This window comes from Spodoptera frugiperda, chromosome 11 (genome assembly GCF_023101765.2).
Source record: "Spodoptera frugiperda isolate SF20-4 chromosome 11, AGI-APGP_CSIRO_Sfru_2.0, whole genome shotgun sequence".
Classification (NCBI taxonomy): Eukaryota; Metazoa; Arthropoda; class Insecta; order Lepidoptera; family Noctuidae; genus Spodoptera; species Spodoptera frugiperda.
The window spans coordinates 7869357-7896723 of record NC_064222.1 but is presented as its reverse complement, the minus strand read 5'-3'; the positions used below and the strand labels follow the sequence as shown (position 1 = coordinate 7896723).

Genomic DNA, 27367 nt, shown 5'->3' with positions numbered 1-27367 from the left:
TTTCAAAACGAAAGTTGTTATCTTCAATTATAATACAGTTAGATAAAGAAAATTCGGTTTAAACAACAAGATTGTTTAATTAAATTCTGACATTTGATCTGCGATATTAGATTTGAGGTAAGTAGATATGTATTTATTTTTATATAACAACACATTTTCAACTTTAATACAATATGATAAGGTTAAAAATCAATTGAAGAAATGTCTCAGTATATGGTAGCTTCATGTGCTAAGTTTCTGTCTGTATATACTTAAATCTGTTAATTTTCAACTTTAACATAATATGATAAGGTTAAAAATTAATTGAAGAAATGTCTCAGTATAGAGTAGGCCTTTATGTGCAAAGTTTCGGTAGGTAGATACTTATTTCTATTTACCCACTTTTGAGGTAATAAGGAGAGAGCTAACTTGAGCAAAAATTGGTCTAAAATTGTTATGATTGTTGTCAAAAAATTCAGTGCGGAAAATTCAATGGTGTGTGTCAGGCATTGAAGCTGAAATAATGTTCTTTACTGTTTTTTTATATCTCTGTTTCCAATGAACTAGGGAAGCAAACGAGCGATTCGAACATTCGGTAATTCGAGATATTTTAGAAGTCCCTCGAACTAGACTCGACTGTAATTACTAGACATCATACAAATAAAGATCAATGTTTGTTTGTAAGGAATTGTTTAAGTAATCATTAAATGTCTCTGAGTACGGCAGTTAAAAGACCTATGAATAAGAAACAGGTCCGTTTTTAAGGGGGAACATCATCCACTGACTTCTACCGCCTTGGACGAGGTGAGATGGAGCGTCAGTCTCTTACTGACTAAAACCCCCGTTTCTACTCCTGCTTGCCAGAGCCCCGGTAAACCCGCTAGGTAGTCCGCAGCTCCGGATGAAACAGGTCCTTAGAATCCAAGAATAGTAAGCTAAGTACTAGTACTAGTTCTAGTACTAATTCCATACAAAACATACTAAAGTATAGTCAATCTTACAAATAGCTAGTCTAGAAACAGTTACGACCTGCATGGCTAACTACAAAGCACATTAATTAATCTTCAACATTTTGCTCTGTTATCTCTTCATCTAACATTTTTCTACACAACGCTTACATCTTTACTGAGATAAGACTATATATAGGCTAGACTGGCTAGACTTTACTGAGATTAATGGTTAAATATTAGTGCTACAAAACTTTCGTTGAATGTCGTGTACTAACTTTCGTAGAAGGTTTTGCGAAGATTGATGGATTGTTTGGCTTTAACATTGTTGAAGTTTTAGCTTAGTCTGTATAAGGTTTTTTTTATTATATAAGCCGGTAAACGAGCAGACGGATCGCCTGATGATAAGCAAACGTTAGGAATTTAAGGGTTTGTTAAGCCCGCTTTAATTGGTAAAATGTTAAAAAAATCAGATACTTAAGCATGGCACATAAAATAAATTGTGAACAATAATACGTTGTGTAAAAATATGTGAACGTTAAGTACGATGAGATTTTGTATAAAGACTAAAACTCGACAACCGTCGCATATTATAGAAAGCGACTATTATAATATTATATTAGAGCAAAATAACAAATATGCTTAATAAATAACATTCCAAATGATTAATATAACGTCATATTTATTAATATGAATGTGATTATAAATTACTGATCACTATTTATTGGATTCCTTAATGTGACAGTTTCTATTCATAAGTGTAATATATGTATGACAAAATTATGTTAGAGGAATTAGTCATATTTTTTGTACATGTAGCATCCACATCAAGTTAAGCAAAACCAGTATAAACTGACTGTAGAACGTAAGGAAAGATCATATAATGCAACGGGCACATTACGGTACGTAATGCCGCTATACAATGTACACCCACTTTTCACCATTTGTGTTATAAATCCCATGTAATAGAGGGTGAGCCTATTGCCATATACTGGGCACAATTCCAGACTCCGTGCTGCTACTAAGAAATTTTCGAAAAACCGAAATAAGCCCAGTAATATTTTGCCCGACCCGGGAATCGAACCCGAAACCTCTTGTCCGGCAGTCGCAGTTGCGACCTCTCGACCAACGAGGCAGTCATATAATGCGAGTCATAGTCAAAGACAGTCATATAATCATATAATACGAGACCATAATAAACTGGTTTTATATTTTGATGTGCACTCTCGTGTACATTTAAATATAACATGACATACAGCTGTGGGAATGGCTACCTGAATGCATTATGATGGTTAAGTCCATTTATCACACTTTCAATGGGAATATGGAGTAATAAATTTTGAAGCTGTTTCAAAATGGTATAAAAATATGGCTAAAATGTTTGAGATAAGATCGGAAATCGTAACTCTATCTACATTGTCTAGTAAAGCTTGAAACAGTTACGTGAGTAAGCTGAAAAGCATAACATACTTACAACAAACGAAATGACTGACGTTGTAGGCTTTTTAAAAAGCAGTACTTATGCTGTTTATTTTTTTACATCTTTTCCATGATTTGACTGAGCAGAACAAAGAAAGAAAAGAAAGTACTTCCTTGTTCTGTGGTGTAGACAGATAGTAGTTATGAATAAAAGAAACAAATCGATACATTTCAACAACTGCCTACATTACAAATGGAAAGTCATCATGATGCAGAGTACTGCTGTCAAAATAAACACAAAAATAATATAGAGAAAATGGCTACCATCACATTTGATGGACATATTAATTGATTGGTTAATTGGAGGCGTGACGCCTAAAGCCAAAACCTGCAAACACATGACCAGTGCCCATCTGTTTAACCCATCGCCATCATAGGCCGTATCATCGCTTACAACGAAAACGATTACCTTGTACCTACTAGTACCGTTCCAAACCTTCACAAAAGATTTCAAGAAATGAAAGAAAAGTGATTAATCAAAATAAATCAGGAAGAAATTATCCAATTTGGCATAGTCATTCATAGAGAAACGCTACTTACACAGTGCGGTCGTAAGGGCAATTTCATTAACATTGTGAACATAAATGGTTGAATCACATCACATCATTATCAACAGCCTATAAATGGCCACTGCTGACGAAAGGCCTCTTCTCGCACGAAGAAGGTTTGAGCATTAATCACCACGCTTGCTCAATGCGGGTTGGCGATTTCCAACTTATAAATATTTAAAGCCCAAGTTTCCTCACGCTGTTTTCCTTCACCGTTTGGCAGTGATGTCTAAACATGCTTAGAAAGTACATATAACTTGGAAAAGGTCACACTGGTTCTTGCCGTTTGTAGGTTTCGAACCCCTTGATGAAAGCCTATGTCCAGCAGTGGACGTCTGATGGGGTGTGTGATACGATGATGATGATGAACAATGGTTACCGTAGTCTGACACTCCTTCTAGCATCGCCCACGAGAGAGGTCATTGGATGATTTTCCCCCATAAAAAAAATGAGTCCCACACTCCGTCACACGGAAGACAGAAGGAGTCAGAAGAATGATTTTCCCCCACAAAAATATGTTATGTTAAAAGTTCCATGTTCAAAAGCCTATGCAAATAAAAGACATAAACTTACATTATGTGAGCATACGACATTATTTTACATATACTTTCGTTTACATACAAATGAGGCCTAGTCACATTACGTCACGATACACGTGGATAGTAAAAGTGAAGTTAACGTTTTTGTTTTATTTACTTTTAATTATAATTACCTATGTGTGGGTTACGCAAGCTGTTTAGTTCAAGAAGATTATGTATAACGAGGGTAATTATTTTAGCATTAAGCTTAAGTTGAGGTGGATTAAATTGCTACCTGTTATTGAAGGGAAATTCATCAAATGATGCCCGACTTGGTGCTGTGGACTACCTACGGCGTTATCGGGGCTCTGACTCGAAGAACAGGAGTAGGAACAGGGTGGTTTTTAGTCAGTAACAATTCAGTAAGAGTCTGACACTTCCTCTCGCCTCACACTAGGCGGAAGAAGCAATTGGCTGATATCCTCCCTAAAAAAGCAGCGGACTCTACTGGTCTCTTTCTACCCTTGTCTACCATGAGGAAGAACATTATTCTTTTTTCTTTCTTGAACGGCAACTGAGTCTAGATAGAATACAGTGTTATCTACTATACTGCCAGTGTCAAATGTTCAAACAAATGTTATGATGCTAATCTAAACCCATACGTCTTATTTAAACATTGAAATGACGTGTAACCATGAAGTTCTTAAAAACCAATCAATCAATATTGTTTTATTTTCAATGTTATGAGAAAATTTTATATGACAATGCCAGTATAACTGGACCTTCAATCTCTTACACTTACTAAACATTGAAAGACCAAGTAACACTGGTTGTTACTTTTGGCATTCATGGTGTGACCATCTGCATATAGTGAGAACCAGTATAATTTGACCTCTGTCTGCATATAAAGTCTATGAAGTCGGAGGTCGGATTATAGTGGTGATGTAGTCAATGTGCATTGGCTTTGACAAATCGTTTCTACATGTGTAGGTCACAACCTTAAATATTTGTTTAGTAATGTCAAGTATATCTACTAATATAAAAGATGAGATGTTTGTCTGTTTAATTTGAAGGCAATAAAACGTAGATTCGTACGTTTTAATTTATAAATTCATAGATATAAAGGCACTTAAGCCAAGGAACTATACATTTGAAAGAGACCTAGTAGATATAGGTATCTAAAGGCAGTAAGCCTTTCAAGTCAAGTTTGTTTTACGTTTAACGAAATCGAAACGAGACCGTGTTTGGAGCTCTGATTGGCCGGCTCGAATGAACCAACCAATCAGAGCGCCGAATGCGGTTTCGTTTAGCGTAAAACAAACTTGTACTAAGAGTACCAAACATTTTAAGCTGCAATCTTCAACCAACCTGCTGAAAGTAGATATCAAATATTTTACAATTAAAATAGAATCTATCTCTTGAAATCATCTCTAAAAATACCACAACATTTTTAATGTTCACATAAAAACAAAATAACAAACTTTGACTCCATTGTTCTGACTTTTGCGTCTGGCTCAAAACGGCGCCTCAATTTAATTCCAAGTAGGAAAGTAGGTAGACTGTATAATACCTATAATAATTCTAGTGCCACAACAATATCTAGATCTATTGCGTCTAGTCTAGACTCGCAATAAACACTCATTGTAGATACAAAATTAGTTTTTTAAACAAAATCCTATTGTTAGCAAAAGTTGATTGAATTTTTTTTTAATCTTATTATGTCTGTTGCTGGCAAACACCGTACGGTGTTACCATGTTATTAAAAATGGCGCAAAAATTGGTACGCATTTTGAATAAAGAACGCAATCAAATTTTAAAACTGGCCATTAAAATGTTTAATCGAACATGTTTTTTAAAAATATTCAAAGAATATGAATTTACCCGTACAATTACAAAGCATTATTTTGGCACGGTACAATAGGCGCAAAAATTATTTTACGTCGTCGATCTAAGCTGATTTAGGTTATAATATAGCGGTTCTTTTCACTGTCGTGACAAAACACAGGGATAAATTTTTGACTTGTAATAAGACACCTTGCCTTAGTTGTATAAGACAATTAATTAAAGGTAATCATAAGAACAACACATCTCCTTCATTGCAGACTATTGAAGACAAATCCTCCGTCGGTATACCGGTGACTCCTATTGCATTTAACGCGTCAATCAGTAAAAGACTAACCGCACCCCCCTTAGTTTTCCTGAAAATCGTAAAATTCTCATGAAGCCTTTTCTGAAGATGTTTTTCCACTATGATAAGTGTGTCGAAAACTTTAAAAGAAAATTTCGACATAGAATCGATGATATTGGATCTGCTGCCATAATTCGAATTAAAATTCAAATTAGAATACCTATCAATTCGTTTTGACCATTTCGCCGTTTCCATTTCACACATAAAGAAAGTAGAAAAAGTCACACAGTCGATAAATGTATTGATTACTGGTTAGGTTAATCATATGCGATTCTAAACTAAAGGGTTTCGAGAGTTGCTTTTTATTTATAAAGTTGTACGAATTCTATCAAAAAACTAATATTCAAAGTGAAAAAAGTGAAGTTTTTCTTTTATATTCAGTAGAAAAGTAATAAACAAAAGAAAATATCGTCAATAAACAATCAACGGAAGTTTGTTTTTTTTTCTCACACTTCAATTTCTCGATGATGTGTAGTTTTTTGATCGGCATTGTCGTTTTATAACACCATTAAAGTGTGATCTGAAGTTTTTGTTACTGAGTTTTAACTATTGAATCTCTAGAAAATTGTATCGCGATTTAATGAAACATCTATTGACTTTGTGTCTATAGCTTATGTAGATTCGGAGTAAATAGTAAGCTTACAATCAAAGAATCATAATTCAGTGACTAGTAGACTAGTATCTAGTACTAAATAACAATGTTGTATAAACTAGATACGTACTAAATAACAATGTTGTATAAACTGAGTTATGATTCTTTGATTGTAAGGTTCTTTATTTTCCGAAATATTAAATAACAAGTAAACGCACCCGAAATACCGACGTGCAACAACGATTGCGTTGTATGAGTGTGGTTACCGTGAAGCCCAATGTATGTCCCTTGTAAATCCCCGATTCACCAACAACCCTTAAATTCCTAACCCCCAAAAGGCCGGCAACACAGCAATAACGAATCAGGTGTTTTGAGTATCCATGGGCAACGGCGATTGCTAACAATCAGATGATCCATGGGCTAGGTTATGGATTTATACCATAAAAAAATTGATAATGGGCAAACTTATTTGCAAAATAATCAATTTTAATACCGTAAACACAAAATCTATTTTTATTACGTCCGACTTTCCACTATGTAATAATAACTACGAATATTACATAGAATAATAGTACCAATGACATAACGAATAACTAGTGAAAACCGAGTAATAGTCGCATCAACAATTTTCTCCGCACAATAGCCAAACAAACATACATACATACATTTTTATATCACTTTCACTAAAAAAACGAAGTTATTTATATTTACTTACCATTGCTGTCATAAATAAAGTATATTTTATAGTTTATTATACCATATGAAGCTATAAAATTATCTCTATATACTAATGACAAAGAAGAAAAACATTTGTTTGTATGTTTGCATTGCATAAGCTCCTAAACTACTGGACCGATTTGGAAAATTCTTTCACCATTGAATAGCTTAGTTTTTTGAGAGTAAAATAGGGTATTTACGTCTCGATATTTGTACAGAATCAGCATTTAATTGAGGTGAATCTAATAAATTGTAGGCAGGTAAAACCGCGTGCGGTAAAACTATCTTATAAAACGTTTGAAACGTATAATTTTTAGTAATAGCGAAGTTTATAGTTCTTTTTATATCGGTGTTGGGTGATAGCTCTTCAAGAAGTAGCTCGCGATTGTATATTTTCACTATTTTAATTTAAAATATAGAAAATCTAATAAAGTAAACGTTTTATTAAAGTTACAATATAATATTATGGTGAAGATACCAAAAATAGCCACAACAGACGAAGCTTTCATTTGTTGAGATTTTCTAAAACCGAACAAATGTATAAAATAATTGAATGTTTGGTTTATGCGGTCATGTTTATGGCAGACAATACATAAGTAAGTACATAGACACATACATAATATACCAAGCATGTGAACACAAACTTGTATTCCTTTGGATAAAGAGGTACAAGTACTTAGTTTGGTATAAACATCCCAATTAACGCAGAAAATATTATTTTTATGATTACTATCGTGTAGCATGCTAAACTATTTTTATAATAACTATTGGAGGCAATAGGTACTAAATTAACGTCGCCGCGTCTGCGCACGCTGCTCATGATGAAGAGTCCCTCTGTGACTCAAAACTAGTAGAGATTTTCTCCATTAATGTACGTGAGTAAACCGAGATTTTTAGTTAAAACATAGCATATTGCATAAAAACGACATTAATGTTGTGAATCCATTAAACATTATCAGTTTGAGCCTTATGGTAAATTTACCTTTGTCTAAAGTCTGAAACACTAGCTCGTCAACTACTGGACACAGACCTTCAATAGCACAACCCTGGACTATTCCAGGTATAGGTTTAGGTTCCTACATAAACCTAACATTAATCACATCATAACAAATACGAATAAACCATCAAATTACTTTCCACTTCCACTCACTAGAACCATGCAGTTACCAGGTAATTTCGCAAGTAAAACCAATTTGAGTAGATTAGACGAACTTGAATACTTTCACGAATAAGTATCACGGACATAAGTACCATTTTCCCTTGATAGAAGTAATCATTTCCCTGCTGAGATTGTTTTAGTTAATTCCTTTAATTCAGTCGCGTGATGCAAAATGATAGAGCACCGTGATTGGCTGTTTTGTAAATGTCAGTAGGACATTGTAACGGACGGTAAACTGATTTATAAAAAGAAGTTACAATTTCACGAACACATAGGCAATTTGCTTTATTAGAGCCTTAGGTCGATCAATACTTGTGCTTAGCAATCGCAATCAGGAGATTGGAATCAACATATCTTTGAAAAAAACCTAGGATTATTTGTAGTATTTTATGTGAGTTTACAAACACAATACAATTTCAATTTCATAATATAACATCACACTCAATCCGCGAAAGACAATTTGTGGATCTCAATAGGATTGGTGCCTATCACCCAGGGGTAACCGACCGCCTAGACAATGCGCTAACCATACAAGTCATGAAATATCACAATTCATAAAAAAAAAAACAATTACACACTTGAATAAATAACATTAAAAAAACAATTTAAAGCATAGTATTCACTAGCAAACTTTTCCTATTAACACGAGACAAGCCACGAGTAACTTGTACTAAGGAAATAGGCCCGGTGTTAGCTGGCGGAAGTTAATTTGCACAAGAAAGTCGGTGTACACCTACCTTTACAACTACGTGTTAAGTGTTCGTGATACTATGTATTCCCCACAATTTTTGGAAGAAAAGTGAGAAAGTAATTGTTTATTACTTGCATTCCAAAAATTAATGAAGATTTTGCGATGGGAAATTAAGAATCACTTCAACCAAAAATAGCATCGTTTTTGACCCACTATTTTTCAGCCAACACAGCCTTAATATTTATTCTCTCATAAAAGGGTAATACAAATTGTTAAGTAAAAGGTAAGGAAAGTGGTAATCTTTAAATCACGAAAATGGCAAACCTCAAAATTACCTTTCATTATCCAAAAACCAAAACGTAAATCCATATCAGGCAAAAAAAAAATTTGTGTTTATAAAATTGTAAATTTTGTTTCACCGACCCATCAAAACTGCATTCCATAACCAAACAATCTAAATAAAGCCATTCAAACTTCGAACGACATATAAACGGCCAGTGAAATCGCAACCAATGATGTAACACAAAAAAAAAAACAAGTAGGCCAGCATCGTTCTACATGACACTGACAAAGGCTAGTGAAAGAAGGCCGGCAAAGGCATCGGCACATACAGCCAACGGCACATGTTCGGAAGTGTGACAGTGACGTAACGAAACTGTTACGTTACGTTGCATAATACGTGTGAGATTTTTAAAAATGGAATGACTTGCTAATGTTTTTTTTAACGGTTGGCGGTCTAATGTTTAATTAGTTAGCGTGACTTTTGGTCGGTGACGGGAGAATAATTAGTTTTTTTAGTTTTAATTAGATTGAGGATGTGCTTGTCGGTCTTCCGAGTTTCGATCTTGTATCATGGAAAGCAGTTTCATAAATATCAGGGAGTATGGAATTCAGTTAGACAGCCAGGCCTTCATCTTTCGGGCATTTTTGAGGAAAGGGATTGGTTAGTTCAAATTAGGTCCTATTTTATCTGACGGAACATGCGTCGCGTATTATCGATCGCGTAACGCCAGAACAGACATATATATGTATAGGAAAACAATTGACCATTCACTCTATCGATACGTCATTGCAACCGATGATACGCTCGACGTATTTTACCTCAGATATAAATCGACCCTAAAAGCTGTAGTTTCTTTTATTTATAGTTTTATAATAATCTACAAATATTCTAACAAGCGAGAGAAATAGAACAAATCCGTATTATAAGTATAATATGATGTCCAAAATTTTCAAAACACAACACAATCCCCGACCCACAAATCAAACCACTCTAAAGACAAAAACCTACTCATCAATTCACAATTCATCATTCTACATTCACAAACAAAACATACAATTTTACTCTATTTATCTAACGTAACAAAATAAATGTTACAATTTCTATGATAGTACGGAGCGCTGCGCGGGCGCCGGTGTAGTGAAAGCGATTGCGCAAGCGATTCACAACCCATTGCGTTACACTGGGAAGTCAGTTTGACATCGATCTCTGATACATTGAAGAGGTTTGTTTGGTAATAAGTGGTACATAAGTACGTAGTGTATTCAAGCCTAATTTACCTTATATACGACCATCAAGATCTTTACTGTGTCTGAAAGCTAGCGGGTTACCGGGGCTCCAGCTCGAAAAGTAGAAATAGGAACGGGTGGTTTTTAGTCAGTAAGAGTCTGACACTCCCTCTCGCCTAGATTGCTTTTCCACCAAGGATGTGCTATGCTATGTTACTGTGGATGCGTTTAGCTTACATTAATCATGTTAATTTGTACACATAGCTTAACATTGGTGGAAACGGACTCAGCTAAGTTTTATTTTTGGTTTGGTAATAAGTAGTAATAGGTATAAGTACGTAGTGTATTCAAGCCTAATTTACGATGTATACGATCATCAAGATCTTTGTATGGGAGAGATATGCTTCGGCACGAATAGGCCGGCTCGACCGGAGTGATACCACGGCCTCACAGAAAACCGATGTAAAACAACGCTTGCGTTGTATGAGTGAGGTTACCGGAGGCCCAATTACCCCATTCCCAATCATCCCAATCCCCGGTTCCCTAACAATCCTTAAATTCCTAACCCCCAAAAGCCCAGCAACGCACTTGTAACGCCTCTGGTGTTTCGGGTGTCCATGAGCAACGGCGAGTGCAAGTGCATCAGGTGATCCATCTGCTCGTTTACCGGATTATTCCATAAAAATAGATGTCATTCTAATTTTTCTCTTCCCAAAAACAATTATTGAACACCAAACTGATATTCGAAAAACAAAACAAACATCGGAATCAATTCAGTCGTTCTCGAGTTATAGTCATCTGGGGAACGGCAGTGCCCCCGCCAAGTCGAGCAAAAAAAGCGGCACGGCCGTACCATCCTTTTCTCGAAGCAATTCGGGCCTTTTTCGACCCCCTATAATTCGGTTGTGGATAAAGCAAGAAACCTGAATCTTCAGTAACTAATCCGGCATTGTATAAACACGGAATATTTAAAATTTCAGTCAATTTGAACCAGTAGTTTAAGAATGACAACTTGTTAAAGTTTCTAAATTTTGTCACTCACTGACTCACCGATCATCAAAAGTCCAAGGCACTTCTAGCAGACTTAGAAGCTTCATATTTGGAATACATATAGAGTTTAGTGTCTTAATCATGGGAAAACTTAAATATTTTGTAATTTCGGTCCAGTTTTCCAAATACACCAACTGCATCAATAACTTTGTAATCCCATATAAATATATGGGATTACAAAGTTATTTATGCAGTTGGTGGTTGGTGGTGGTTATAAATTTAATAGGTGTAGATAGGTACCTACCATATGAGGCAAGGGAGGGGGTATAGGGTGGGTAAGGGTGTGTTTAGCCCATGAAACTGAACAACATTATTACTTGTAAAATGGTCGACGTAATGAAAAACACATGATTGGACATGTCTTGAAGTACGAAAATCTAATAAAACAATATATTATAATTTAAATCTGTTATATATAAATTGTTAGCGCGACTAGCCTCCTTACAGACAGACTGGCCTCTATAAAGGCTCTACAAAAAGAAGTGAGATCCCATCAAAAACATCCTGTAAAAAACCCAAGTCTCGCAGCTCAGTCTTTCTACCGTCAAAAGTTGTGAGATCCATGTAATACCAAGTCGGTTAATCTATTTAGTGTCTACTTGAAGGACCTTCTGTCTTAAGTTATTACATAAGTTATTATCATGCCAATATTAAAAATATTTAACGTTTTAAACAAATAGATCGACTTGGACATCGCATGAAAACAAAATGAATATTACAATATTATATTAGATTCTTTAGTCTCTCGCGCCTCACGCGATTGAAACTCTCGTTCCTGTTGGTCGCTGGCCCGTCGTGCTGTGTAGTGTGATACATACTAATAATCAAATCAAGCGATGTCCAAGTCGATCTATTTGTTTAAAACGTTAAATATTTTTAATATTGGCATGATAATAACTTATGTAATAACTTAAGACAGAAGGTCCTTCAAGTAGACACTAAATAAATTAACCGACTTGGTATTACATGGATCTCACAACTTTTGACGGTAGAAAGACTGAGCTGCGAGACTTGGGTTTTTTACAGGATGTTTTTGATGGGATTCATTTTATTTGTATTGTTTTTGTTGAACAACGTGTAATAATGTTTTGACAAACATACGCACACATATATAAACATACAGACAACATACAAAGACCTCTAACTAGTGAGAGTGAAGTAACCATTATCTGTAATGAGCCTTCTTTCTAAGACTTTGTATAAGATAATATCTTTACTAATATTAAAGAGAGGGAAAGAGTTTGTTCGTTTGTTTTTAAGTAGCAAAAAAAACTAAAGGGTAGGTATATAATTTTTGGCATTTTATGTGTGGGAGAGCCATGCTTCGGCACGAATAGGTCGGCTAGACCAGAGTGATACCACGGCCTCACAGAAAACTGAACGTGAAACAACGTTGTATGAGTGAGGTTAGGTACTGGAAGCCCTATTAACCCCTCCCCGCCCTCTGCCCATCTCTGATACTGGTAGTGTAGTCTAAAACTTTAACTTGGCGTTCCGTTTGCCTTTCAGCGAAACCGCAGGCAGAAGCTAGTCTATAACATATACATACACATTACACTGTTATGTAATGCCTTAATTTTTACGAGTATGTAATGGCGTGTCGAGTCGCTTTGTTTTTGTTTTTATGAGTTTGTTTTTAAGTAATGGTAAGGAGATTACTTTGTTACTCTGTACCCTTAGTACGAGTTTGCTTAACGTTGAACGAAAACGAAACGAAAGCGCGTTCGGCGCTCTAATTGGCCGGCGCGAATAAACCAACCAATCAAAGCGCCGAACGCGCTCTCGTTTCGATTACTTTAAACGTAAAGAAAACTCGTACTAAGTGTACTGATTGGCCAGCTTCAAATTAACCAACCAATCAGAGCTAAACGCTGTAACGTTTCGATTACGTTAACGTCAAATAATTCACACTCTGAATATTTATACACATACATATAATAGAAAGTCAAACTCGTTTAATAAAAATGAAGCAATTACTTGTAGTAAATTAAAATAATCGCATCTATCTATTAAATATTGGTTTAATTTTGATTAACTGTTAATCAGTTTTTTTTTTAAGTTTTCCGGCAATATGTAATAAATAGTAGTATATAAACAAACAGTAGTAGCAACTTTAATTTATGACCAATTTCGATACTGTTGATTTAATACGCTTTTTAATAGTTATTGCTGATACTTGTACGTATAAAATTAAGTACAAAATGAAACCAGTTAGGACTTATGCTAAGTAATTTTATTGAATATAAAATATATTTTATAACTACGCATGTCTATGCGTAAAATCGCAGCTTCAATTTGAATATTTTTGTAAAAAAAATGTTTGTTGCTTGTTTTGATTAGAAAAAGGAAATTGAAGAAATATCTTTCATTTTTGCCTACTTAAATCTGAAAATCAAAATTTTTGTAAATCTATCTAAAATCTAAAATTGATGTCATTTTTCCGTCACTGGGCGAGGAAGTCTCAAATACCTTTAGAAGACAGAACAGGGTGGTTTTTAGTCAGTAAGAGTCTGACTGCCTTGTTGCCTTACCCAAGGCGGGAGAAGACATAGGATGATATTCCATCCTTAAAAAAAAGTACGAGTAAAATGAGATGAGTTGACCACTCGACCAACAACCAATCTTAGTTACATTTTCTATCTCGCACATCGTATCCACAAACTCTCTAATACAACGATCAATTTTACAACGATTATTACCTATTGTAAAATTCATCAGCTATAAATTTTATTGTTGCCATAAAAGGCACCATTCCCCCGTAGATTGCGTGGGTTAAAGATCAATATAAAGGTATAATAATCACTTAAGTAAGCCGCTTTCTTATAAATCTACATAATTTACCCTTTTATGGTGTTAACTGTGGTTTTACAAATCAATTATTGTTAACATTTTTTTGGGTTAGTTTATGTAAATTCCTACTACTCTTCTTAGACCGTTATATACGCTAAAGGCGGAGTTGCCTACGTGAACAAGTTATGTTGGCAAAGAAAGGGGTTCGCAGATTGCATACTACAATTCTATTTATTGCGAATTTTCGTGAACAAAAATGAAATGAAGATAAATAAATAGGTTTTGATTTGAAATTAAAAATAAAACGTTATTTTAAGTAATTTCATTAGTAAATCAATAAAACCTACGGCCGAAGATTTAACGAAACTTCGCATTCGAGAACCGGAGTAGCCCTATAGATCGCTAAAGTCCACCTCGTTGCTACTCTTGCGCTTTAAGCTGGAGCCTCAGCAACCCGTTAAGTCTTCCGCGGTTATGTTTTATGCAATAAAAAGTAAACAAATCTGCATCCACGTATCACGGAAACACATACACATGTAACTTCCTCATAAAACTTAAGGGAAATACACTAACTTTGGTATACCTAAGCTAAATACCAGTCAATGCCACTTCCTCGCCGTTTCCTTATTAAAGACAAACGTACGACATGTTTGCTTTATAATAGTCGTGTTAGTCGTCACCTAAACTTATTTGTTTGAGGTTCTGATTATACAATACACAATGATATTCGGAAGTCGTATTTGTATAAACAAGAGGAAAAAATGCAATGCATTAATGCTGTTGTATGATGGAACGCAGATCTACGCGAGACACAATGTGTTTTCTATTGTGACTCGTATACCGACAGACAAAGCTATTTTATAGTAAATGTGGGAGACTTCGGCACGAATGGGCCGGCTTGATCGGGGTGATACCACTGTCTCACAGCAAACTGACGTGAAACAACGCTTGTCAAAGCGTCATTGCCGCAGTATCGCGAACGAATGCGCGTTTGCGCATGCGCAGCAGACTTTTACATTGCAGCACATTCATACGTATTATTTACGGTGGAAATTATTCATCATTATTATCATCAACATCAGCCTGTTCTTATTGAAATAATTATCTGGTCTAAGTTCAAAATCTCTGTTTCGGTATGTTTTTGGCAGAAGTTCAATAGAACGAATGTCAAAAATGAATCTTAATCCAAAGATTTTAGATTCAAATTATTTTTTGCGTAACTTATAATAGTAGAACATGGTAAAACAGGTGTAGAAACACCTGTCCTTTTTTCGTGTATCTATCTCTGTAAAGTCTAACAAGATTACTTTCTCCTAGAGCCTACCAATATTCCTATGATTGATTTTTAGATGACGTAACCTAAATATGTTTCTGCGATCTATTCAGTTAAGCAACTAAACATTATATGACAGCTAGATGTAAGCCTAATTGAAGTGTCATATTTGACACTCAACCGGTTAGTTTAATCGCTGGTTCATTACTATTCAATAATGTAACCAACATAACTGCTGGTTCCTTAGTAATATAACTAACAAGGACGGCTTATGTTATGCAGTGAAACTTTAAATAAGAATGTCTTGATTATGTGAGTATTATTCATAAATAGCAATCCGACTTTGTTCGAGGGTCATACCCAGAGGGCTTAGTACAAACTTAACACAAACTAAAATCATCTCAATCTCTTGCACATTACAGTTTAATTTTGTAAAACAGCGTCGATGCTGTGTACACCCAGGCGGCGTCGGGTCCAGAGATCTCGTGTACAATCTGTCTGCCTAAAAGCTACAAGTATTGGACATACGAATACCGACCGAGAAGAAGATGCAAAACAACCTTAAATAATACACAAGAAACAGAAGAACAAGCTAAAATAACCTCTATCACCTATACAATACAGTTGAAACTAGCATAGCAACATACCTGAGTAAGTCCACACAAAACAACCTAAAACAGTCTCAATTACTTATAAAATACAGTTGAAATTAGCTTAGCAACATACCTGAGTCAGTCCAAGCCTGTAGCTAGTCACATCCAGGTCCAGAGACAGTAACATGTCGTCCACAATCTATCTAAGAGCTACAAGTATAGCTCATACGAAAACCAACCTAACCCTCATGTATTTAAAGTCCATTTCAACTAAGAAGAAGACACAAAACAACCTAAAATAATACACAAGAAACAGAAGCACAAGCTAAAATAGTCTCTATTACCTATACAATACAGTTGAAATTAGCGTAGCAACATACCTGAGTAAGTCCAAGTCTGTAGCTAGTCACATCGAGGTCCAAAGACAGTAACATGTCGTCCACAATCTATCTAAGAGCTACAAGTATAGCTCATACGAAAACCGACCTAACCCTCATGTATTTAAAGTCCATTTCAACTAAGAAGAAGACACGAAACAACCTAAAATAATACACAAGAAACAGAAGCACAAGCTAGAATAATCTATATCTATACTAATATTATAAAACTGAAGAGTTTGTTTGTTTGATTGTTTGTTTGTTTGTTTGTTTGAACGCGCTAATCTCCAGAACTACTGGTCTGATTTGAATCATTCTTTTTTTGAGGAAGGCTATAGGCTATAAAACATCACGCTATAACCAATAGAAGCCAAGCAGAGCGGGTGAAACCGCGCGGAAGTAGCTAGTTACTTATAAAATACAGTTGAAATTAGCGTAGCAACATACCTGAGTCAGTCCAAGCCTGTAGCTAGTCACATCCAGGTCCAAAGACAGAAACATGTCGTCCACAATCTGTCGGTCGGAGAGCGCTGGTTGCTGCACCGTGTCCGAGTCTTCGTTGTCCGACGTCGCTAGGAGACGGTACCTGGGGGCAAGTGGGGTTTATTGAGAGTTTTAAAGTGTGGGGGAGCCATGCTTCAGCAAGAATAGGCAGTGATATGGTATGCCAGGAGCATGGATCCACGCGAGAAACGATATTGTCAATGTATTGTCTTATATACAAAAGGTTTAAGAGTTTTAAAATGTGGGAGAGCCATGCTTCGGCACGAATGGGCCGGCTCGATTGGAGTGATACCACGTCCTCACAGAAAACTGACGTGAAACAAACGCTTGCGTTGTGAGTGAGGTTAGGGGGACCAATTACCCCCGTTACCAATCCCCGATTCCCCAACAAACCGTAAATTCCTAAACCCCAAAAGGGCAGGTATCCGGCGGCGTGTGGGCGGCGGCGATTGCTTACCATCAGGTGATCCGTCCGCTCGTTTACCGGTTTATACCATAAAAAAGGTCTAATGTCTATCTATCTATAAAATGTTGATTTTAAGTGTGAATTACTTACAATAAATAATTATGTAACTTTGAAGTTAACTTAGCTGTTAATTGATAATGATAAAGACATAAATGTATATTAATATAAGATCTTACCTCCTTGCAAACTCTGACAGCGGCATGTGTTCAGGGAAGCCTTGCTTGTACAGTCGCGCCGCGTCTAGCAGTTGGAAACCACGGAACTGGGGACAAAGTATAATAAACCTTAATGCCATATTCATAAAAATCATTTTGTACTGTGCAATCTGCACTTTAATCGAATTTGCTTTACGCTACTCAATTTGAAGTTATTCTTAAGTATCGTTCTATCTCTGTCTTTTATAAAGAATTTGTTGTGACAGAACTATATCTAAAAGCATCATAAAATTGAGTCACCATTGAGTATTTGGCCATAAAAAATCCTACTAAACGCGCAACACAGACAAAGGATTTTGAAACCTATCACCATGAACACAAAACACATTTTTGCACCAACCTGCGACCTGAGCAGTGGTACATTGATGTCGTCCAGCATATCATGAGGCTGGTGAGCCAGGAGTCACCATTGAGTATTTGACTATAAACATTCCTACCAAACGCGCAACACAGACAAAGGATTTTGAAACCTATCACCATGAACAGAAAACACATTTTGCACCAACCTGCGACCTGAGCAGCGGTACATTGTGAGTATTCCTACAAAGCGCGTGATACTACGCAGACAAAGGATTTTGAAACCTATCACCATGAACACAAAACACATTTTGAACCAACCTGCGACCTGAGCAGTGGTACATTGTGAGTATTCCTACAAAGCGCGTGATACTACACAGACAAAGGATTTTGAAACCTATCACCATGAACACAAAACACATTTTGCACCAACCTGCGACCTGAGCAGCGGTACATTGTGAGTATTCCTACAAAGCGCGTGATACTACACAGACAAAGGATTTTGAAACCTATCACCATGAACACAAAACACATTTTGCACCAACCTGCGACCTGAGCAGCGGTACGTTGATATCATCCAGCATATCATGAGGCTGATGGGCCAGGAGTCACCATTGAGTATTTGACTATAAATATTCCTACTAAACGCGCAACACAGACAAAGGATTTTGAAACCTATCACCATGAACACAAAACACATTTTGCACCAACCTGCGACCTGAGCAGCGGTACATTGATGTCGTCCAGCATATCATGAGGCTGGTGAGCCAGGAGACACCATTGAGTATTTGACCATAAACATTCCTACTAAACGCGCAACACAGACAAAGGATTTTGAAACCTATCACCATGAACACAAAACACATTTTTGCACCAACCTGCGACCTGAGCAGTGGTACATTGTGAGTATTCCTACAAAGCGCGTGATACTACGCAGACAAAAGATTTTGAAACCTATCACCATGAACATAAAACACATTTTGCACCAACCTGCGACCTGAGCAGTGGTACATTGATGTCATCCAGCATGTCATGAGGAAATATTCTACTATAAATATTCCTACTAAACGCGCAACACAGACAAAGGATTTTGAAACCTATCACCATGAACACAAAACACATTTTGCACCAACCTGCGACCTGAGCAGCGGTACATTGATGTCGTCCAGCATATCATGAGGCTGGTGGGCCAGGAGACAGCAGACGAAGCTGAGTCCACCAGCCCCGCAGCGGCGCAGCGTGTCCACTATACCGTCTGCTACGAACTTCGCTTGTAAAGCTGTTGAACGACGCTTCATGCCCGCTGTGCCTGGGGGGAGTAATGCAATAAATTAATAATAATTATAGTTATTAACTCAGGTACTAATTAGGGGGGGAAATCATCCAATGATTTCTCCCGCCTTGGTCGAGGGGAGAGGGTGTGTCAGACTCTTACTGATTAAAATCCACACTGTTCCTACTCCTGCTCTTCGAGGCAAGCCATTTAATCGAACAGATAGAGCACCTCATGGTTAGCGATCAGCGCCTCCCACAGACACCCGCAACACTAAAGGAGCGTGTTACCGGCCTTTTAAGAAAGAGTACATTTTTTTCTTGAAGATTTGAAGGTACATTTGGACCACTACTTCGTTCCTTCCTTTCGGAGATTGAGATTTCAAGGCCTGATCTTCATAATCACGGTTTACCGGTGTTTTCGTGGTTGTATCTACTGTAGATCCTGGCTTACAGCTGTTGCAGCGGTACAGTTGACTGTGGCGGGCTTGTCCCATAAAAAAATCCACCGTCTTACTATATCTCCGAATACTCAAACGCTACTCAATTTTAAAACTCTCTCAAAACTAGTTCTGTCCCTATCAATTCTTTATAAAATGACAGAAACAGCACGATATTTAAGTACAACTTAAAATTGAATAGCGTTTGAGTATTCGGGCAAGAGTGATTCAAGAGGAAAGTTAATTATATCAACATTGTACCCATGCAAAGCTGGGGCGGGTCGTTGTACCCCATAAAGAATCCACCATCTTAGCACATAGGTACGTACCCGAGGTGAGCGTCCTCCGTATGGAGCTGGCGCGGCGCAGCGTGCCGGCGTCGGCCGCGCACGACCACGCGCCCACGCCGCACGCGCCGCGCGACCACGACGACAGCCGACCGATGTCCTCGCTGGGGGGGGGGGAGACGTTAGAAACTATTATTAGTGTGTCTAAAGTCACGCCTTTTATCCCCGAACGGGTAGGCAGAGGTACACATTACGGCATGTAATGCCGCTATACAATGTACACCCACTTTTCACCATTTGTGTTATAAGTCCCATGTAATAGGGGTGAGCCTATTGCCATATACTGGGCACAATTCTAGACTCCGTGCTACTACTAAGAAAACCGAAAAAAGCTCAGTAATACTTTGCCCGACCCGAGAATCGAACCCAAGACCTCTTGTCCGGCAGTCGCACTTGCGACCACTCGACCAACGAGACATATTCTTTGAAACTTCTTTTCTGCCAATCAACTACGTTGTTACTCTTACGTATATGGAATACAACAACCAAAGCTCTACTAGTTTCAGCTACATAACCAGTTGAATTGCTACTCGTGAATAAGAGTCCCGATATGACTTCAAACTGGTAGAGCTTTTCTCAATTAGTAAATAAAATAAGTCATTATTTTCAATTAATTTAGTATGTCTCACAATAGTTATTATACAAATACCTCAATGAAGTTGACTAATCTATATGACTAATAGATAAATTATATTTTAATTTTTAAACTCTAAATACTCACTTCTGACTCTCTTGTAGTAATGTCAAAGCTTTCTTAGTAACGGGGTTCTCTCGGCTCGCCTTCACCCACCCAGTCACATCGTATAAAACCGGGTTTGTTCCCTGAAATAGAATATGAAACTTGTTACCTGAATATAAAGTTGAATATCGTTTGACACTAGTGTAGCTAAGAAATAGATTTTGTTTTAGTAATATAATATGTTATTGTGAAATCAACTTTAATGCAATAAGAACAGGATCGATATTTGTTTGTAAGCATACTGTAGATTTAGTTTCCTTTCTTACGTCAACCAAACGCATATCACTATAACCCGTATTAACAAAGTTCTTCAAATACATTTTCAACTATATCACAATAGACATAAGGTTCAAAATCCACTACGAACCTGTAGATGCTGCAACACAAACTGCCTGGCATGAGGCGCCTTCTTGATGAGGTAGTGCGTGTGGTTGGGCGCGCCGTAGTGGGCCATCACACGCTCCAGGAACGTGTCGTCTGAAGAACCAGGGTACATGGACTCTTCGTCTAGAAGCCTGGGGATATATTGTCATGTTATTATTATTATTTCGTTGGTGAAATTGTCGGTAAAATAATTATTGTTTTTTTTTTGTCAATTTGTAAATTTATACTTTTACTGTGTAATGTTTGAGCACAGGCTCGCTTTCTGCAAGATGATGTGGCAAGATGTTTGACCACCGGTTCGATTTCTGTTGCAAGTGGCACTTGTGGCATAATTGTACCCTTTTTTTTAAACAGGGGGAAAATCATCCAATTATAGTACGAGTTTGCGTTATGCCGAACGAAAACAAAACAAGAGTGCGTTCGGCGTTCTGACTTGTCGGCGCAAACGAACGCGCTCTCGTTTCGATCTCGATAAACGTAAAAGAAACTCGTACTAAGGGTACTGGTAAGAAGTCTATGTAATACGCGTATTCTTAAGTAGGTTAATCTACTTTTACAAAAATACGGCTTGATTTTATAAAAATACTGTCAGTGTGATTAACACTTTGAATTTTTAATCATACCTATACTATAATGCAAACATAGCTACAGACATTTCTTTATTATCTTACCACAACAACCCCCTACGGTCACACTCGCGCAGGTCTGCCTGCGAGCTGCGTACTATCGTGTTCTGCGGCGCTTTGTCCAACAGCTCCACCATCGGACCGGGGTTCACTGTCTCCGACAACCAATCTGCAATGTGAAGGCACGATAAATTATTATTTAGTTTTGAATAAGCTTGCTAGTTGTTTCCGGAAAACGAAAGGACTTTTCATACTTAATATTGACCAAGTTCTTTTACCCAATATTGGATACCGAACAAACACATGTATCATCACGCCTTTTATCCCTGAAGGGGTATTCAGAGGTGCACATTAGGGCACGTAATACCACTGTAAACCTAGTTTTCACCATTTGTATTATAAATCCCATGTAATAGGGTGTGAGCCTATTCCTATATACTGGACATAATTCCAGACTCCGTGCTATTACTGAGAAATTTTCGAAAAACCCGAAAATAGACCAGTAATACTTTGCCCGAACCGGGAATCGAGCCCGGCAGTCGCATTTCCAACTTGGCAGTCCAACAAACACAATCAAAGAAATTACCTTCTTCAGTTCCATCATCGAGTGTGATGCCTTCCTGCGAGTATCTCTCGCGTGGAGCCACGAGTAGAGCCTCGTGGAACATTGCTTGCAAACGTTCCTGTAATAAAACAATATTCATACATTTTTTATGGTAAGTCGGTAAACGAGCAGACGGATCAACTGATGGTAAGAAATCACCACCGCCCGATACATCAGAAGCGTTACAAGTGCGTTGCCGGCCTTTCGGGGGATAGGAATTTAAGGGTTAATGGGGGAATCAGAGATTGGGAAGATTGGGAAATTAATTTCATCTATACTATTATTAATAGGTACAAGCCATGCTTATACCATGCATGCATACTTATGCCCATCACATATTTTTAAAATTTTTGGTTATCGGTATAAAACCGCTGTGCATTTGACATTTGAGGGATCAAGTGCATTACCCACTATCGAGATGTTTGTTTATTTAATGAGATAAATTAATTAACATAAATTAATAAAAGCTTAGTATATTGAAAAGAAATATGACACTTAATAATAGTTTTTACAAAAAAAAGAATACAGCATTCCTAGTTAATATTTTTTTAGGCCCCAGTTTATTTTTTGGGCTCCAGTTTACCCATAAGTAGTTGACAAGATTATACACACCTGTAGATAGTTGGACAGTAGCTTGGACAGCGGCGCCCCGCTCTGCTGGCCGGCACACATGGGGTTGTCCGCGCCCGGCGTGTCCAACAGGAGGATCGACGCCGCCGTGCGAGCTGAGGTCGATAGACTCCTGCAATTACATACAAATGTCATTTATTATGATGAAGAATTAAAGAAAGTAATGTTAATTTCTGTACCCTTGTTTGAATTTGCTTTACGTTGAACGAAATCAAAACAAGGGCGCGTTTGCCTCTCTGATTTACTGAGGCTCAGCTCTCTGATTGGCCAGTGCGAATTAACAGAGCAACGTGTATATCAATATAAAAAAGTAATGTTAATTTCAGAGCGCCGAACGCGATAACATTTCGAAGAGTAAATGAGTTTTTAGGTCTATTGCTTACGTTTACTTTACTTTAGCTTTATATTTATATTGCTTACCTGTTAACTAAAGCAGCAATGATGTTGAACGTCTCGTTGTACAGTCCAGTGACGAACGCATCCACAGCCTCCGTGCCAGACATCTCTCGCTCGTTCGATGGAGATGGCGTTCTGGAATGTTGACATATTCAAAACTATACATATAGAATAGTATATCATTTAGCATACTAAAGTAATGGGACAGAAAATAGAACGTTGATTGCCTATAGGGGAACGGTACCCATAAAAGGCTTCGGTTGTTTCAGCGTCGGTTTTCTGTTTTATGGAACAAATCCTGTAGCTAAATGCCATTTAAAACGCAAGTGTTAAAGTTGTATGAAAATCAAGTAGACAACTACTTGTTAGTACTTGTAAGTCAATAGCTATTCTACAGAGTAGAAAACTAAATTATACGGGATTGATGTCATTCCCATACATTGAGGTTCCTACTCTCTCTGTAGACAAGCGCTAAAGTGACATTAAGCTAGAAATTCAGGGGAGAAAAGAGCAGATAATTCATCAGACACGGTAAGTCATCGACGCCCCATGATAACATCTGCAACACCTGAAGAGAACTAGAGTGCAATCCCTTAAAGTAAGCGTCAACAGACCCGCATCGTACGCATTCCGTACGACATCATTAGTACGCATCGCATATAGGCATTGCCGATGATGCGGTCCGTACGATGCGGATCAGTGGACGCAGTTGTATGAGTTTCTATACAAGACAAACTAAAATCCGTTGCGTACGATGCGGGCCTGTGGACGCTTACCTTTATAGAGCGTCGCCGGTAAAATTGCATTCGAATTTTCACACTATTTTACGAAGATGTTTAGAAATATAACTAAAGATTAACTACACTATTTAATACTATTTATTAATTTATTTACTACTATTTATTATTATTACACTTTACCTTAGATTAGAGTTAGTCTGTGGCGATGTAGGTACGGTCACGAACACAGCTCTAGCAAGCTCCTCAGTGCCGACCCCCAGTAGTCGGGCGGCGCGCTGGCCGCAACCCGTGCTCGCGAACTGGTATTTGATGCCTGAGCCGGTGTTAGCTGGGAATTAAGAAGAAAATTATAGATACGTAAGTATAACGCCATTAAATACATCATACATCATGTCATCTAAGTGGCTTGTCCTTGTTTTATGACATAATATAATAATACTTTCTTTAAATGGGGTATTAATAAGCACAACTGCTTATGTACTGCTCACTGTTTATTTTTGTTTAGAAACCTCAATATCAATATTATCTTTGGATAAATCCGAGTCACTATTTACAGTGATCCGCTGATTGTTACAACGACACGCCTTTTATTCTATTTGTATTATAAGTCTGCATAGTAATATGGGAATGAGCCTATTGCCATATCACTGGGCACAATTCCAGACTCCGTGCTAATGCTGAGACATTTTCGAAACACCGCAAAAAGCCCAGTTATACTTTGCCCGACACGGGAATCGAACCCAAGGCCCCTTGCCCAGCAGTCGCACTTGCGTCAATCTTATGACTAATATTTTGTTTCGTAACCGAAATTCCATAACTACTTTATCCATATAAAACATGACTCAACCAAAACAAAACAGCAATCGAATTCCCCACAATTAGAACTACACCTCACCTTTAACAGCGCCCGCCCATCCCAAATGGCAAATAGCAGCCATGATCTTCCAGATGGCCATCTGCTCGTTCTCAGTAACAGCCAGCAGCTGCAGCGCTTCCTTCAGCGCTGCGAACTCAGTGGGAGCGTCCGCCTTCTCAGTGGAGGACATGAATGGGTTGGGAGTCGTGATGGGAGCCTGGTCGAACAGGAGCTCGCGGCGGAGGCGGCCGTCGCAGCCGTGGTAGAGGCTGGAAGAGAATGGAGAAAGAGGCACTTAAGATAATAGTTTTCTCTTTTATTTATGTTCACTGTGTTGGCTATTGTAACATGATGTGAATAAACTGCGGAGATGCGGACCACCTAGCTGGTTTCTGATCCGAAGCTGCGGACTACCTAGCGGGTTTACCGGGGCTCCGGCTCTTAAAGCAGGAGTAGGAACGGAGCGATTTTTCGTCAGTAAGAGTCTGACACTCCCTCTTGCCTCGTCCAAGGCGAGAGAAGTCATTGGATGATTTTACTCCCTTAAAAAAAAGCCTAGCTGGTTTACTGGGACTCCGGCTCTAGCAGGAGTAGGAACGGGGTGGTTTTTAACCAACTTCAAAAAAACTTCATACGACTATGTAGGTATGTTTATGCGCAATTATCTCACATTTGGCTGAACCGATTTTAATGCGGTTTTCAGCATAGTATTTTTCAGATCCTTACTACTGTAACCTAATCAACAATTTTATTAACTCGTTTAAGGCCAATTCAACGATTTATTCATACATTCAACTCGTTAACAACCTCGTTTAAGGCCAATTTTTCACTCATCACTCAAAATCCAACCTTGCACCCCACAAAAATAAGGTCCAAATTCACAAATTAAACTCAAAATACTCACGTGTGCAGTGCCCTTAGCGGTGCCTGTCCAGGTTTGAGGTCCGGCAGCAGTATCTGTACTGATGCCGCAGCCAGAGCGCCACCACCGTCGAAGTCCAAAGAGGTCAGGGATACGAAGCGTGATGCGTGAGGGTTGGAGCCGGTCCTGGAAGTAATGTTTAATATTAAGAAGATTCATGAAATTGATGACTGTTCGATTGGCGCGGTGGCTGAGTAACTTGCTGCCACGCAACGTGTTCCGGATTCCCGCACGGAATTATACGAATTTATCCTGGAGCCGATGGGATCTCAAGGGTGGCCGACCTACTGACGTCATCGGGCATCACACGTAGGGCATTCTCGAAAATATGCCCCCTACCAGTATGCGGTTGATGTGTCCGACGAGCTGGTCTGCTAATCCTGTTGGAACCTGCTGTTTCCAAGGCCGGGGCCATGTTACCGCCAACGCCATCTAGCGACATAACTACGAGTAATCGAGCCGTGTGAAGCTTGTAACTCTAGCTTGTAACAGCGTAACTCTTTGCGTGATCCGCATCCAGGACATAGGAGAAAATCGTAGTATGGGGCAACGATTATTAGAAAAATAAGTGTAAGTTATGACGTTTACTCTTACCTTGGGTGTTGTAGACATAATTAAGGTATTACGAATTTGATAGAGGCTGGACAGTAGCGGTCTATGATGACCTTGATGCAATCTCTAAGCCTGGCAAGAAGGAGATAATAATCCCCTCTTATAAGAAGGTGATGCATAGAACAGCAGTGGATGGTCTGGGCTATTGATGCACCCTCGATGATGTACCATCCCTAATAGAATGGTAATCTTTTAACAATAATCAACCTTATTGACCAGGATATAAATAAAGACTAAAATAACTAGCATCTATATTCAGAATTACTTAAAACAACATCCTTACCTAGTAGATCCAAACAAGTGCAGTACATCGAAAGCGGCATCCAATCGTTCGGGTGTGAGCTTCGAGCCCTGCGCCGGGTACGCGCTAGCTAGGTACCACACGCAGTGACGCATCGCCGATGTTTTACCGGAACCAGACCTGAGAATAAAAAATAAAATAAAACATTGAACTAATATTTACTTTGATAGTTAAATCTCTCACCGTAAATATATTACCTTTGGATAAAAGTATCCTAGCACCCAAGTCAGCCTAGCATTTGAAACAATATAACCAAGGATTGTATTATGAACCTGATTGAAAAAGAGTAACCTATGGAGTTTCTTAGCTCGTTCTTCTCCATGGGAATCTACACTTCGGAACGAGCAAGAGAACGAGCTTCACTAGAGGACTGACCGGCAGACATTTAGATTGTTATTATACATAATTTGTTCGTTCAAAAGTACCTTCCTTGTCTATGTGAAATAAATAATTTTGACTTTGACCAAATTTGTTCAAAATCCGTTCAGTAGTTTCAATTGACGAACAAATGTCCAAACATCACAAATAAACTTTCACATTTACAATATTTTTGCTTCCCATCAGGTTATCCGTCGTTCATTAAAATAATGAACAGACCAAGATGAA

The 27367-nt window shown here is 37.9% G+C and overlaps 1 protein-coding gene across 4 annotated transcripts in view; it reads right to left on the bottom strand.

The window, feature by feature from the left end:
• The window catches only part of LOC118274585 (unconventional myosin-XVIIIa), a 297865-nt gene that overhangs the window by 120862 nt on the left and 149636 nt on the right, over positions 1-27367 (bottom strand). For all 4 annotated transcript variants that reach the window (XM_050696858.1, XM_050696857.1, XM_050696859.1 and 1 more), the window contains 14 exons: positions 26744-26881; positions 25831-25974; positions 24966-25195; positions 24251-24398; positions 23355-23465; positions 22917-23046; positions 22287-22383; positions 21746-21869; positions 21058-21205; positions 20673-20773; positions 19934-20055; positions 19026-19201; positions 17557-17642; positions 16858-16996 (listed from right to left, as the gene is read on the bottom strand). In XM_050696858.1, coding sequence (XP_050552815.1) covers positions 16858-16996; positions 17557-17642; positions 19026-19201; positions 19934-20055; positions 20673-20773; positions 21058-21205; positions 21746-21869; positions 22287-22383; positions 22917-23046; positions 23355-23465; positions 24251-24398; positions 24966-25195; positions 25831-25974; positions 26744-26881 — 1894 coding nt within the window. The remainder of the gene's footprint in view (positions 1-16857; positions 16997-17556; positions 17643-19025; positions 19202-19933; positions 20056-20672; positions 20774-21057; positions 21206-21745; positions 21870-22286; positions 22384-22916; positions 23047-23354; positions 23466-24250; positions 24399-24965; positions 25196-25830; positions 25975-26743; positions 26882-27367) is intronic.